The sequence below is a fragment of the Oryzias latipes genome, chromosome 10, assembly GCF_002234675.1.
Source record: "Oryzias latipes chromosome 10, ASM223467v1".
NCBI classification, from domain to species: domain Eukaryota; kingdom Metazoa; phylum Chordata; class Actinopteri; order Beloniformes; family Adrianichthyidae; genus Oryzias; species Oryzias latipes.
The window spans coordinates 26328383-26345137 of NC_019868.2; the positions used below are offsets into that span (position 1 = coordinate 26328383).

General features: G+C 39.4%; 1 protein-coding gene across 3 annotated transcripts in view; it reads left to right on the forward strand.

Moving 5' to 3' along the window:
• Window positions 1–16755, forward strand: part of LOC101162612 (serine/threonine-protein phosphatase 2B catalytic subunit alpha isoform) — a 45926-nt gene that overhangs the window by 14028 nt on the left and 15143 nt on the right. For all 3 annotated transcript variants that reach the window (XM_023959364.1, XM_023959362.1, XM_023959363.1), the window contains exons 2-6: window positions 2410–2610; window positions 8482–8606; window positions 10578–10689; window positions 14870–15015; window positions 16311–16450. In XM_023959364.1, the coding sequence (XP_023815132.1) occupies window positions 2410–2610; window positions 8482–8606; window positions 10578–10689; window positions 14870–15015; window positions 16311–16450 (724 nt within the window). The remainder of the gene's footprint in view (window positions 1–2409; window positions 2611–8481; window positions 8607–10577; window positions 10690–14869; window positions 15016–16310; window positions 16451–16755) is intronic.

The window sequence follows — 16755 nt, forward strand, 5'->3', positions numbered from 1 at the left end:
GGGCCACACACTTACACACTCATCTGCACACTTTGGGGCAATTTAGAGACACCAGTTAACCTATGAAGTATGTTTTTTGACTGTGGGAGAAAAACCACAGTGACTGGAGAAAACCCACTCTGATGAAAATGATGGGAAGATGAGGGCTTACTCTGCGCCAACAGTCCCCGCCCACAACTCAAGAGATAAATTCCTAATGAACTACTGCCACTCTGCAGAAACTATGTCCCAGAAAACGACAGAGGTTTTTTGATTTGGGCTAAAAATTGTATAGTTAGAATTAATAGACCACTGGGAACACTTTGAAAATAGATCAAGACATGATCGGAGTGGGACTTGAGAGGTTTCAGGTGCCCTGAACCCAAAAGTTGTAGTTTGTGTTGCTGGCAAAAGAAATCAACAAATGTGAGATGTATTTTACTGTAGCAAAGTGTTACACTGCATTGGAAGATGTCTGTGGGCGGACTCAGGGAGGAGGTCCATCTCAGCAACGGGAGGAGGGAAGAAGTAGAAAACAGAGGGATGAGTGAACAGCAATGGAGAGAAAACTGGAGAGTGTAAAACAAAGTGACAGAGAGTGAAAACGAGTGTGTTGAGAGTGAGCCAGGCCTAGATTTATAGTGTGTGATCTAGGCCATTATCTGTGTTAGCACTGGTGGGGCTCCAACAGGCTCTGTGGATCCTGCATAACAATACCTTTTATGAGCTTGTGTGTGTGTGTGTGTGTGCAACCACGGCTCGCACACACTGCGTCATAGCGCCGTTCACAATGCGTCTTCTGCGTTTCTCTTTGACTTCAGCGAGTTTCAGCGATAACGTGTTTCATTGGGTGTGTCCGCCCATGCATGCATGTATGTTGCTTCCTCACGTGCAGCTGTTGACTCTTTGCTGCATCACCCTCGTTGTGAGTCCACCCCCATCTCCAGCGGAGCCCTGGGGGCCTTCATTATGTAAGAAAGGCATTACAGCAGAACAGAGGCTGGCAGCCCTGATTATTCCAGCAGCCCCTGCTTGGATGCAACCTGAACACTGCTCCACAGCATGTTCTCGATGGAGACGGCTCTCTCCTTCTGTCCTACTTGGACTCTTCTTCTTCTTCTTAGCTGTTCTCAGATTTGCTGGTGTGTTTGGGATCACCGTCCTGTTGAATGACCCAATTCTAGCCGAGCTTTAACTCTCAGACAGATGGCCCTGCACTTGACTCCTGAGCACTTTTGCGGAGGAGTTCATGGTTGACTAAAGGATGGCATCTATAGAACCTGGCAGCATCAGCACACAAACAGGGTTACAGTTTCCACAAGGATGTCTCACAATTGTGTTTCTCTTTTAGTTTTAAAGACCTACTCTGATGGAAATTGTGTTTTGGGCATTTATAACATGTTCTTGTGCAATTTTTCTCACAATGGAGGACATGGAAAATCCGGATTAAAATGACATTTTTGAGTATTTCTGAGTGTCCAGAACTGCCTTCTGGATAGCTGGATCGCCATTTTTGTTTTTGCCTGTGATGGTAGGCTGGGGGGTCTGAGGGGCTGTAAGTTAGCAGGAGGGTGTGTAAAGTAGAACGCTCACAGTTATGGGCGACAGGAAGGGAGGCGGGGTTGCTCCATGTCAACACTCATGCCCACAACTCAGAGGCAAATTTCTAACAAGCTGCTTCTTTGCTGAAATAATGTCCTGGAATGTGACCTTTTATTTTTTTTTTAATTTTTGGCTTAAAAGAGCATAATTATAATTAAAAGAACACTAGGAAGGCTTTGACCGAGTGGGTCTCTAGAAAAACAATAAGATGACTCTGTTTTTCTGACTAAACATCTTTGTTTTGATTTTCTCAAAAATTGACTACTCTAACCTTTTTTCTCTAGTTTTCGAATAGATTTTTCTTTATCTTAAAAAGGCTTAAAATGTGTTGGAAAATTGTAAAATTTAATAAAATCACTTCATTTTTCAGTCTCTTGTTGAAATGTAGTATATGCTCTTCATCAAACCCCTTTAAGATGTGAGAATGAAATCTGTGGAAGCATTAAAACAGTCTTTTTTACTTGATTTTACTTGATTGGTCAGCTTCTGCTGTTTTAAAAGCGCTTTATAAATAAAGTTGACTTGACTTAATTAAGTGGCAATGCTGTATTGTGACAGGCTCCATTTTTAGATTAAACAGGAGTAGACAAGATAACTTATATTTCAGATGCTTAAAATTCACCTTTGACATATTTGAAATGGTTTAAACATACTCCAATTAAAAATATATATATGAAACTCTCTGTAACAAGTTATGTTTCTGTCCATCAGATGATATATTATTGTAGTTTTAGAACAACACTACAATAATTAACTCAAAAGAGGCTCTTCCTGTTTTTTATTGCTGTGCAATCATTTAATAAAACTGACATGTCTCTTCCGCCCCAGCGGTCCCCTTCCCCCTGGCCCACCGGCTGACCATGAAGGAGGTGTTCGACGCCGAAGGCCGGCCACGGGTGGACCTGCTCAAAGCTCACCTGACGAAGGAGGGCCGACTGGAGGAGGCCGTGGCCTTGCGCATCATCGATGAGGGTGCCGCCATCCTGCGCCAAGAGCGCACCATGTTGGACATTGAGGCACCAGTCACGGGTAAGGCGGCGAAACGGAGTGCTGAACAGGAAGTGAGGTCGCCGAGAACTGGGACAGATGAATCACATGAACCATCAAAAAAGATTGGAGAAAAACAACCCTGCAGAAGTTCAAAGACCAAAAAAGCAAAGAATTTTAACTCGTTTAACATTTTTTAACATTAACAATAATTGTCTAAAATAAATGGATCCATTATTATAATACAAAAAAATCTTGCAATTGCGCTGCTAAAATTGATAAAACCTTGCATAAAGGAGAATGCGGTTTAAAAGTTACCTCAATCTCCATTCTTAATCCATGCATAGAGATTTCTACAGATTTAAAGAAATCTTGAACTGATTCCACATGTTATTGCTAGTAAAATGTCCATATTCTCTGTAGTTTTTTCTGAAAAAAATATAGTTCTTACTTTTTTGTAAATTCCCCAAATCATCATTGCCAATGGTAAAGTTATTTTCCCCCTATTGCTGACTTAAATAAAAAATCATCAACGTTAAACATTTTCTTTGCAATATTTGATCCAATATTGACATTTTCACTACTTTTTTTTTTAATTGCAAACAGTGCCAACTTTAGTCAACTCTAAAGTATGGTGGCCCTGAAGTGCAAATCACATCGACCATCACTTGATGCAAAAACATACTCAAGATGAAAACATTACATTTTGGAAATCAATCTAAAATTCCAGTAGTTAGCTTTGTTTTATTTTTTCAATTGTGGTTGTAATATTAGCACTCAGTGGTTTGCTGATGTGATTTGCACTTCAGGGCCACCGTAGCAAAGCTTCAACTGAGACCCAGAAGTCACATCAAACTTTTTGGAGCTTAGGCATGTTATAAACAACCTTTTTATTAAAAAAAACATCATATTTGCCATCATATTAGAAAATAAATTAGAAGAAATCTGTATAAACGTAAATTTCTGCCTTGCTAAATTTAACATACACAAACATAAACATACAAAGGCCCCTTGAAATGTAGAATATTAAAAAAATAAATGTAATACTATACTCAATGAAATTAGATTAAAAACTTCCCTTTTGTTTCTATAGGTGTGAAAAAAATGACAAAATGATTGTTTTTCGCCTCTCTCTGCTCATCTTTTTAGTTTTTTGTTGTGTCCACTTTGTGTTTGTTCCCTTGTCATACCTCAGATTTTGTGTTGTGATGTTCAATTTTCCTCCATGTTTTGAAATGTTCTATTTGTTCATTAAACAAACAAACAAATAAGTTACATTGAGCGGAAAAAGGGCTTATAAATAGATTAAAAAAAAAAAAAAATTAAATCGCATTTTACTCAACAAAACCAGTTCTCTGCTGGCTGCGCCTCCAATATTTGTTTCTCCCAAAGAGAAAGTTGTGAATAAACGCTTTTATTAACCTCCTAAACGGAGCACAAACAATGTTTGGCGAGTTGATGCTCTCTGGAGGAGCCAAAAAACAAAACTGTAAAGATAAGCAGACATGTGAGCTGTTCAGCCAGATTAGCTGTGATTTGATGGGAGGGTGTCTGTTGTTTAAAATGACCTGCTGTTTGGTTCGACTGAGGCACTTCTGCTCCTCTCAGCAGCAGATGCTGATATCTGTATGTGTTTACCTGCGGGCTAAATGGAACCAAATATACAGAGACTGAAGGAAAAGAAAATGAAAGCCGTTTTTTTATTTTTATTTCCACCCCTGCAGAGGAGACAGACTCAGACCCCAACAACCTACTGACCCAACACAGTTAATGCACCACTTCCTTTCCTGTGTGTGTGTGTTTATGCCAATGTGAGCGGTGAGATAATTCTGTGTGGGCTGCTGCGCCCACGCAGTGTGGGAACATCGCTCAGCTTTCACAGGTACAGATCCCCGGGGACGAGGACACACAGTCATGCAGGTGGAAAGACGGTCCAGCGTAAGCAGCTTAGTGCAGAGGTCCCGCAACCCGTTCACTCCCCGATTCCCGACAAGCAACATATTGATCCGTTTTCCTGCAGATTCTGACCCAGAAACGCACACTGTGACAGAGGCCACGTCATCAGGGAACCATGTTAGGAAACAAAACTTACAAAGTAGTGGAGATTTGTGACGAGATGTTTCAATTAGCATTTTCTGATGCATAAGGCGACACCCTGTAAGCACAAACGAAGCGGTTAAATATGAACTGACAGGCTTTTATACGCACGGAAAAAAATAAAAATAAAACTAGGCCGCACCTGTTTGTAAATGAAAGAAAAACCTTTAATAACTCATTAAAATCTATTAACCCTATGCTAGAAGAAGCAAAGTGGCCCAGATCATAATGCAGCCTCCATCATGCTTCACAGTGAGCCCAAGAACATTTTACAAAAACCTTTGCAATTTATCCAAATGCATTGATTTGTCATGGGTCAGTATTGTGCAAATCACTTCCAAACTAATAGATTACAGATTACCTATTATTTTTAGTACTTGAGTAATCCTTTTACCTCACAGTGTTGCTCTTTCAGAATTGTAACGTGCAACATGAATCCTACTTTACTTTGAATTTTTTTTTTCATAAAACCTGCAGAAAAAAACATCTAAAAATACAAAAGCATTGTCAAATTTGACATACCGGCAGTCTGATAATTATTACTAATTGTTTGTTCTTGGTTACATGAGAAACCGTCAAACAGAGTCAATTTATTTCAGAAAACGGAGGCCTGTGCGCCACAAACTAAACAACCCGCCTAATAAAAGCAGATTTAAATGGACCGTCATGAAAAAAAAAAAAAAAAAGAGCAAGACTGAACTTCTTTGAGGGTAGCACCAAAAAAAATAAATCTCAAAAGTAACTTAATTTCTGTTAATTTATTCCATTTATTTAAAAAACTTAAAATAATCGATTACAAGCAGCAAAAAATGTTTGAGAGATTATTTCTCTATTAACACTTCCTGCTGTTGATGCTTTGCACAGTTTTTAGTTTGGGTGGTAAATCTGTTGTACTTTTACTGAACATGTAATGACTGCAATGAAGAAATATGTTACTGTAATCCATTACTTTTATAATACCTTACAACACTGTTGAAGGATATGAAAGATGGAGCAGTTTAAAGCACAAGTATCCATGAAAAAAATATTTTCCCTGAAAGAAAAGGCAGCCCCAACAAAAAAAACTAATGAATAAATACATGAATAAACAAAAATAAATAAATGAATGACTGCGCCCTTAAAGAGGACACTTTTATAATGACCAGCTCATTAAAATACACCAGGAGGGTTGTAAAGACACACACACAGTAACCCAACAGAAAAGAAAATAGACTTTTGGGAAAATTTCCAAGGCATTGGATTTTGGAATTGTAGGTTCAGACACCCGGAAAACTGCCGAACGCCCAACATAATGGACAAGTATAGGAATTTAGACACAATCCAAGTCACATTTCCCCCTTCATGCCACAGCTCATGCTACATACATACGTAGCTCGAAGCAGTTTACGGTTAAAACAAACCAAAAAGACCAAAAAAAATTAAAAAAGGGAAAATGTTTATGCAAACTAAATATTCCTGTTTGGGCTGCATGGTGGTGTAGTGGTCAGCATATGGGGTCAAATCAGCTTAAAGTGAAAGGAAAACCAGATTGTCAATTTGAAACAAAATAAAAAATAGTGTTTCTTTGTGACAGCTGCTGTTTTGTATTTTCAGTGATTATTTTGTTTTTCTTCCTCTTTGCTTTCAGTCCTCAATTAAGACTTTCAAATCTGACCTTTGACTTTTGCTGTTCAGTCTAATTTTATGTGGGGGTGGGGCCAAGAGGTCATTTCCGGAGTGACATCAGGTGACGGAGGTTGCGATGATGTCATTTCCACCCCAGAACAGAGTCTGTTGATGGCACCGCCTCAGCCATCCCTCCTATGGTGCACTAAAGATTGGGAGAGCCTTATCACGTCTGTATGCTACATCAGAAGAAGCCAAGTCGTCTAGAATGCACAGGGTACTCGATGGTGTAGTGGTTAGCACTTCCACCTCACCTTGGTTCCAATCCCAACTGTGAGTTTGCATGTTCTCCTTGTGAGGGTTTTGGTTGGTTGGTGGTTCTAAATTCCCCTTTGGATGTGTGTGCTTCTATGTCTCTGTGTGGTGTAGCAGGGTAGGATCCAGCATCCAGGGCTGAGAAAATGAATTAAACTTCTAATTTACTGGACAGAAGCTAAATGGGTGTGTTGCAAAGTGGAACTGAAAACTTTCCATCTTTGGCTGCAGCCGGCCATCGTTTTACCTCAGCCTTGTGTCATTAGTTTGTTCTTTAAATGATGGTTAGCACACGGTAAACTCCAGTTTTTGAGTTGTGGGAAAGTCTATTTTTTTTTTATAACTTTGGAGTCAGTGACCAACAGAAGGATTTTTAAAGGGATCTTTATCAGATGGAGAACAGGATTCAGCGGAATGGCGCCTTATGGACAACAACAAACCCAGGCGTAAATACAGCAAAATGTTGGAAAGGAAGACGGATCATAGCTGCAGATGCAAAATGGCCATCGTAAAATAGCTGCAGATGGGAACCGTGACATCAAACCAAAGTGAAAGGAGAGACCAGACAGATGGAGCAGGAGGCGGAGGGTGACATGTTTGCTCACAGATCATACAGACAGTCCTGAAGAATGTGAAGCATTCAGCAGCCTGCTTGTCTGGGAAAACAAACCCAAAGCGTATCTGGGGGAAAAAAAAAAACACAAAAACAACAAGAAAGATGTTCAGTTAAACCCTCATCTGCAGAGCCACATTGTCAGTTATTTGCCTTTTTGTACTACAATTCACAAAAAAGTAATATGAAGAACTTTTATATTCATGTTATGATGTTATTTGAAGGGATCTCCTTTTTTAAGCTATATTTTTTTAGATCCTTCTTGGTTCGTTTCATTCAATCGGATGTTTAAAAAAAAAAAACGTAAAAAAAATCTGAAGTTCTTCCCGTTTAAATCGTTTTTAAAAGATTAGAGAATTCAGAAAACGATTTAACAGAAGTAAAAGTTTTAGGACTAAATCAGGCCAAAATTAAAAACTGAAAAATGATAAAAACAAACATCCAGTCAAAAATTGCAGCTAACGCAATGCTTCCAACTTCTGAATTTCTTTAGGGGTTACCGGGTTGCTGGAGCCTATCACAACTGTTGGGTAAAGCAGGGTATCCAGACAAAACCCACACATGCACGAGGAAAACATGCAAACACAGAAAGGTATCGGCCGCGATTTCAACCAGGGCCTTCTTGCTGTGAGGCGAAAGTACTAATGACTAAGTACTAATGACTACACCACCTAGCAGCCCACAAGTATTTCTAATGAGTAAAATTCACTTTTTACTCATTCTGAGCCATTGTGTTGCTCATTGAAATCTACAGAGGTTTTTTTCAAATTTTTGAAAAACTGAACTTTAGAAACCAGATTCAGCACAATTTTAGCATGAAATCCCAAAATCTGTTAGGGATTTTGTGTATTTTTGCTTTTTTTTAAGAGATAACTGGAAATATTCAAACTCTGCCACTGTGAAATCTGGGTTAACAGGTTGCTGGTTCAATTTTAGGTATGTCAGAACTGATGCTTTGTCTCCTATAAAATATCATGCCAGAATGACCTCATCTTACACTGCGCCATGGAAACTTCAGAAAGGCTGAGACATTTCAACCGATTTACTGTCCAAAACTCGGCGGATTTTGCATGATCTGTATGATTTAGGCTTCTAGATGAAGAGAAGGAACTGCTATCCCTCTGTAGATGCAAATCTGACCATACGGAGCCAGAAAGGCACAGATGGTCCCACATTTGTAAATCAAAATTTAGATTTTCCAGATGTTCAAGCATGACCTCCGTAATGTTGACGCCGCTGCCGTCTGGTTTATTTATTTATTTATTTTTTTTGTTCTTCTGCAGTGTGTGGAGACATCCATGGCCAGTTCTTCGACCTGATGAAGTTATTCGAAGTTGGAGGTTCTCCTGCTAACACACGCTACCTCTTCTTGGGGGACTACGTGGACAGAGGCTACTTTAGCATTGAGGTAAGGGCGGGCATGCGTGGACTTCCTGGCACACACCTGTCTCTTCTGTAATTTTTTTGTGGGTGTGCGCCGAGCCGGAAAAGCTCCACGCTCAATGGATTGTGAACGCAGCGAGTGTACGGCTAAAATGGTGTCAGTGGCTTACGCTTCCCCAGGTTTAGTGTGCACTCTCTGGGGAGAGGCCGTCACTGAAGCTTACTGCTACACCTCTGCCATACGGAGACGGTTATGACCACACAGACAGGCGGTGATGCACGTATGTGAAAGAAACATCCGTCTGTTTTGAGAATACTCAACCTATAGGACAGTTTGGACTCTTGATGTATCTGATCATATATGACTCAAGTAACATTTATCTTATTAGGGGGAAAAAATACATGTAATCTGGTAGCTATTAGAGGATTTGTAATATTTGGACAGACTTTTTAGATTATTGGAGCCTGCAAGTTTACAAAATGACTAAGCAGGTGGTATGGATGCTCACAACTCAACCCAACAGGGCAAGTTAAGTTAAGGAGCACGAACTGATTCACTCCTAGGAGTTTACTTTCAGGTCAGATTGCTTGTTCGACTGAGCAACCACAGGTCACAGATTCTCATGGATACTGCGAAAAGCTTTTTAATTAAATAATAATAAATAAAAAAAGCTAAAGTACAAATTCAAAGCTCAAGAAGAATGTGTGTTCTGTGATCGTACAACCAAATGAGCAATTTGACCTGAAACTCCCAAAAGAGTCCATTTCACTCAATACAATAAAGTTAATTGGAATTGGTTTATTTCAAACAAAAAAACAAAAAAATGAACGCAAAAGATACATATACTGCATCTTCACATAGATATATATACATATATATAGATAGATATATATACTACAAATAATTTCATGTTCTGATTGGAAAATAAAGACATTAAAATGTCAAAGAAGGTAAAGAAATACACACTTGTATATAATTTCTCTGCAAACACGTGTAAATCATATCTTAATTATAATTTATGATGTTTGAAAAAACTCATTTGCACGTAAACGGACAGCATGTAACTCAGTTATTATATTATAATAATAAATGTATCTTTATTTAATTTATTTATCATGATATGTTATATTTATTTATCATAATATATTATAAAATATTAGACTATAATATGCCAAGTTTACCATGCGACTTGTTCGCTGTGGCGACCCCTGATGGGAGAAGCCGAAAGAGGAAGAAGAGGAAGAAGAAGACTATAATATAATAAACATGAAGTTTGTCACATAAAGGGTTTGATTAATTGCGTGATATGATTTTTATTTAAAAACAACCAAAAGTAAAAAGGTTTGGTAAATTTAGAGGTTAAAAACTAGAATATTTAGTTTTTTAACATTGTCTCCATCACTGAATCATTTAAAAAGATGCTGGTTGGAAAACTTGTCATGAATTTATTTTAAATCTACAACATGTATGGATTCCTGATGCAAAGACTGCTTTTATCCTTTAAGCTAAACCAGGGATCTGGAATGTACAGATTTCTTTAAATTGAATTCTAAGCCAATGTTGTCGTGTTTATATATATAAATGGATAATGGTGCACTAAAGTCAGTGATAGAAAATGTCATGTTTGAATTTCTAGCATTTTTTATTTAAATAAAACTGCTTCAGAAGGAAGATCCTCTTTGACACAGGGTGTATTTTATTTTGAAAGGAACTTAAAAGTGCTTCTGTTAAATTGTTAGATATGGAAAATATGACTGTTTTAATTCAATACCTGTAAAATATTTTAAAGCAACATTTTATATTTGAATGGCTTAATGACCAAATAAACATAAATACATTTTAAATGAAGAAGCTCTTGGTTGGTTTTGGTCTGTAAGAAACTGGACTAAACGGCTCTTTTGACGTTAAAGATTTCAAACCCCTGAGTTAAACATTGGTTCCTAGCAAACTAATATTTTTTCTTCCTTCTCTTTATTTTCCCTGATGGACATTTAGTGTGTGTTGTACCTTTGGTCTCTGAAAATCCTCTACCCAAAGACGCTCTTTCTTCTTCGGGGAAACCATGAATGTAGACATCTGACAGAATATTTCACCTTCAAACAAGAATGTGAGTTACGTCTTTTTTTTTTCCTTCAAAAAAGATTACAAGGCCTTTCCATCCGTCTTTGTTGCTGCAGCATTTCATCCCTTCTCGTTGAGAAGCCCTCATCTGTTTTACATGCTCGCTTTTGCTACCGAGTGCCAGGGAACATAATTTATTTATGGCCACATACATGATAAAAGACTACACTTGGCCCTTGGCGAAAAACTCTGCACCCTTTCCATCTTGTGATGATACATGAAGAAGGAGCCTGTGTTGCAGAGAAGCTGCCTTTAATTATGGATTTACTTTGGTTCATACCAAGGGGAAACCCAGTGACTTCCGGATTGAGGCACATTCAAAAACTAAAATTCCATTCTCATTTCTCCTCTGATGTCTTCAACGTAAAATGAATAATCTGTGGAGGTCCAAGGATGTAAATACTTGGGATCCTAGTTACAGATCATCCAATGTGTAATTATTTATTGATGATGCCAAAAAAAGTAATAATAAAACCTGAATATTTAAAATTCTAGAAAAGGAGTTTTGTTCTTCAGTTGCCAAGCATTTTTTTCAAACCATTAATGAAACTTTCAGTTGTCGCCCAGGAAACTGCAAATGCACTGGAACCTGGCTCATTATGGGATAGCAAGTGTGCTGAAATATGAAGGCCAGAACCACCTGACCTGGAGTCTCGATGAGCAAGATGTAAAAACTGGACAAAAATCAGAGGTTTTACATGCATTTAAAAAAAATACAAAATGTTTTATTGGTGGATGGAAATACATTTTTTGAAATTTTAGCACAACAGCAAAAAAATTTAACTATTTTGCAATAAGTACAGTTTTGTTAAACCTGAACAGTCACATAAGTTAATGTTCTGACACATTTAACAAACCTCAAAGGGACCCACCAGGCTATGATGCCATTTATTTCTAGAGCCATGTAATAAGCAATAAGCAACATCTAGTTCTACTAAAATGTATCAGAAACTGTGTGTCAGAAACTTTCTTTCAGTATTAATCGAGAAGACACACAGCTCCAGGTAAATGTTATTGAAACCTAAATAGATATATATATAAAAAAAAGAACACTAATAATAATGATTAGCCTCAGTTAGCGCACCAGCTTGACTTTTAAAAAGATCCGGACAGAGCACATGTGACGTCACCCGTAGAAAATGCCTTACCTCCAGTGAAGTGAAATCAATTCGGTCGCCATTTCTCCACGTTACGGAGGACGCCATGTTGGAGCCAGATGGCCATGATGGGGTCCGACTGGTTGGAGTCAACGTTTCTATGGCAATTACTGTTGCCAATCAGGAGTGAGCTTGTTTGTCCACAAGTCCCCAGTCCTTTCACTGGAAGCGGGCTTGGGAGAATCTGTCAATCAAACGTTTGAGGTGGGAGTCAGCTTTTACTGAGGCATCTGATTGGTCATAAAATGACCATGACTTAGGATAAAGAAAAAGTATAATAAAAAAAAATACGACTAGCAAGAACATGTTAAGCAAAATATATCAGATTAAAAATGGTTATTCTGAGAAATAGAATGACTAACAGCTGTTTATTTCTCTATAGAAGTCTATGAGATTTTGGCTTCTTGGATCCAGCAGGTACTTCCTGTTTGGAGAGCAAGGGGGAATCTACAGTCAATGATTGGGACACCTACTGTCGATTGCCAAACATTTCCTTGAAAACCAGTGTTTGGGTCTTTGATTGACCAACTTTGAAATGACATCATCAAACTATTGAGGTCTCACAACGAAAAGGAAAAGTTATTTTAGTACTTTTTTAAAATGGAACAGAATCTATTCTGGGTATTTAATTGCCTGCCTGACCTCCGACACCATCAACCAATCAGATTAGGAGTATATGAGAACTGGACGTGCTCCATCCCCTCCATGTTCCAAACAGGAAGTACCCGCTGGCTCCAAAAAAACAAAATCTATTATCTATTATCTATTAAGAAATTAACCCCGATCACTCTGTCATTATATTTGGCACCTCTCTTTTTTTGTTCTTGATAATTTTTTCTGAAGTGAAAGTTAATCAAGTTATAAACTGGCCAATCAGATGCCTCAATAAAAGTATGAGGTACCTGCTGGCCGCCACGCCCAGCCCCCTTTCAAGTGCTAGCTGTGTGGACTTCCAACAAGCTCACTCCATAGAAATAACGACTCAAACGGACTCGGACCAATCACTTCTCATTGACGTGGCGGCTGTGAAAAAATGGCGACTGAACTGACTTAATTTGGTTGGAGCCAAAAATAAACAGTTTTCTATGTGTGATGTCACACTCACTCGGTCCAGTTCTCATGTACAGTTTATTGATTGAAAGTTTTGGAATCAATAAAATTAACAGTCATTTCAACGGCTAATGGTGCGAAGAAAAGCAGCTTTTTGCCAACATGCGTCTTTTTAAACTGTTGAGTGTTTTTTTTCTCCACGTCAGAATCCGTTAATTGCGTAAACAATCAAAGAGTTGCGGTAGTTCGGAGCAACAGCTACGGTGTTAAAGGGTTCAAATTAGTTTGTAGTTTTTGTTCATTCCTGCTCAAAAAACACAAAACAAAGTCATCTGTTTAAACCGTCAGAAATGTATCCGGTATATTTTCTTTGGGGTTGTTTTTCTTCCTTTCCGCCATTTTTCCTCCTCTCCTACCTTCTCCTCGCAGCAGGTTTCCTTCCTCCTTTCCCACACAGCCATCTTCCTCCACTGCCTCCATCCATCCACCCCGCCCTCCAGCACGTCTCCTCCGCCAGCGTGCCTCGCCGTCCTGTCCGAGAGTGGGTGATTAGCGGCAAATTAATTTGGCCCTTAATGATTGGCTCAGGGACTTGCTCCTCCGTGCCTGATTGGCCAAGGGACGAGGAAGCTAATTTCCCTCGGTGCTTGTGGCAAATAGTGGTTGCCCTCAATTACCATCTGCTGTGTGAGTGTGTGTTGTGCAGAGAGTGCACGGGTGACACGTGTGTGGAAGCGACTGCATGCATGCATGCATACATGCATGCGCGAGCGTCTTCATAAATGTTTGAGTGCGTGTGGAAGGAGCTGACAACTGGTGGACTGGCAATAATGAGCTCTTGTTCTACACCAGGCAGATGGAGAGGTTGACAAACACACTCCTAACTGCCACACACAAATCCTGCCTACTGTGTGACAGCACAATGCTACCATCTTTTACATTACTACTTCCATCATCTTTGGATCTATTGTTACAGCGTTTATTATGATAATGCTTTTTCTTTTATTTTCTAGAAAACCGTTTCTACAGAGCGGCAGTAGTTCATTTGAAATTTCCCTCTGGGTGTATTCAGACTGGACACATTTGGTTCGTTTCCCTCGAAAATCTAGAAGAGATTTTCAGTCTGACTACACCCAAGCAGACCCTGGTGGGGGGGCCAGGAAATGCTTCTTTCGAGGTGGTCTCGGTTCGTTTCCAACCGGATCGAGCTCTGAAATCCCTCAGTCTGAATACAATCTGTTCTCAGAATTACTGGACCAAAGCGGCCACCGTTACTCGGCACACGCCCAACGCTGCTGTGACGTCATCCTAAAAGCTGCGTTGTAATTCCTTAAAAGAATTCTCCTAAAACAATGCTATAACACCACAACGATGAGACTCAACAACTCACCGAAATGTAGCCAGATGAATGCAAGCTCATTAAAAACCACTTTTACCGAGACACATTGGTTCTTGCTGTTTTCCTGACAATCCATGTCATTTATCAGCTCAGCTGTCTTCTTGCCAGTAACTGCCATGCAGCACACCTCCACCGGGGCAAAGTAGCGATAAAAAGTGTTGAGCCTGGCGCTGATGCAGGCTTTTAAAATGAGTCAACGAAATATAAAGTTTGAATCAGTCAACTGCCCTGACAGGGACTGCAAAGCGCAGGACTTCCATCATTTCTCGTTCCAGTTGCAAACCAAAACTTCTGCCCTTTTTGCTGCTGGGACTCACATTTGGGTTAGATTTGTTTTTCTTACTGATGAACAAAAACGTTCCTCGGAAAATTCCACTTTTCCAGATCCTGTTGATGCTTTTACGTCCAAAAGAACCAAAATACATCCGTGCACGGAGAAACTCTGCGCCTGAGCGTCTCTCAAGTCTTCAGATCTGTCCATGTTCTCGCTGCTAGTTTTTGCATTTCTAGCTGTGGGACGCCGAGGCTGTCAACACTCTGTTTTTCTTGAAATGTTCCAGGTAAGATCAAGTACTCGGAGCAGGTGTACGATTCCTGCATGGAGGCGTTCGACTGCTTGCCCCTGGCTGCTCTGATGAACCAGCAGTTCTTGTGTGTGCATGGGGGGCTTTCTCCAGAGATCCACACGCTGGATGACATCAAGAAGGTACAACAATCTTTTTACCAAATCTATTTTTACTTCAGTTTTGCGTGAAAAGTCAAACATTTTAAAGTTTTGTTTTACGTTCAGATCGTCAATGCGACACAAAATTTGTCCTGCATGTGCAGAAATAAAAATAATCGTTTTTTTCAATTTCAAGGGCAAAATTTGCACTTTTGACATTTTTTCAATGTAAAGAAAATACAAAATGTGCTTTTTAAAAGACTATTTTTTCAATTTATTTTAATTTAAATTCTGTAGTTAAACATTTTAAATGTTTTATTTTTGTCTTCTTTTTAAAATGTAAAGTTTAAATAAATAGTTAACATTATGTTTAATAAATTTAGTACAATCTATAAATTTGATCATATTTTTGCCCCACCAGATGTTCATGAAAGGATGTCGTAGGATTTAAAAAAAGCTTTTTGTATCTATTTTAGTTTTGCATTTTTAAAGGCAGATCAAAAGTAGAATATTTTCAAAAATTAATCAGCCAGACTTTAAATAAAGTGATTTTAATTTGAAAGTCATGTAGTTTGAAAAAGAACCACCATAATGATCATTTGTGTCTTTGAATGAGGGCAAAACTCACATTTCCAGATAAAAAAAAGTAAAAAAAAATAAATAAAAGCTCTGTGCTTTGGATTGTTGAGGTATTTCAGAGGCTTCCAAAACAAGTGAGTTACTGTTTGCTGGTTTACCCTGAGGGCTTCCTCAGTGGTGTAATTACAGAACAATGCTGAGAAAAGAGCCTGTCAGCGCTGTTCAAGGCGGCTCTTCTTTACTCAGATCTATAACTCAAGATGAACTGACATGCAGTTTAAATAATCTTTTCCACATAATCTGCAGTTGGTTGAAAAAAAATAAAACAGCTGCAAATACTAAGATCAATGCAACACGATCGACCGTCACAAGCGCACCTGTGAGCGGCGGATGGGAGGGGTTCTGTGCTTCAACCGGCGTCTGAATGGATTCCCGGGAAGCTCGGAGGCGCTGAAAGGAACCTCGGATGAATGTGTACAGTTCTCAGAACCACAGACGCGCGCACACTTCCTCGTCTAATGGCAGCGTTTCCATGGTGATCTGCCGGTGTGACATCCTCCCCCTCCTGTGTGGCGAGGGTTGCCATGGAGATGCCCGGCTCCAACATCATGCGTTTGTTTGCATGTGTTTTTTCGGGTGCCTTCCTTCCCGTCTGATCTTTGCCGTAAGTGCTTGTGTTCCTGCCCCCCCCCAGGGTTTTTTAAGAGGTCTCTGTGAGCTTCTGTTTTTTTTTTGTGTGTGTTTGTTGTATGTCCTAGTTGGACCGGTTCAAGGAGCCCCCGGCGTTTGGGCCCATGTGTGACCTGTTGTGGGCCGACCCGCTGGAAGACTTTGGCAACGAGAAGACCCAGGAGTATTTTGGCCACAACACAGTCAGAGGATGCTCCTATTTTTATAGGTATGGAAAGAAATCATCGTCTGTGTGGTGTTGCAGTGAAAAATGCATCACCTATGAGCTTTGGGATTTCATTTTAGGTGAATATCCAGTTGAAAAATATAATTTGATAGTAAAACAAGCTAAAGTGATCTTAACGTTGACATTCTCTGCCAAAAATCAACATTTCCTCCATGCTTGGTGAGAATCTGTTCATGCTCTGCGCCTCAAGCCAGAAATCCAAGATGCTGTGGATGAAATCATGGCGACGGATCTGAGAATCTGAGCTGTGGCTGCTTCTTTATAGTTGTCCACATCCTGGATCTCTG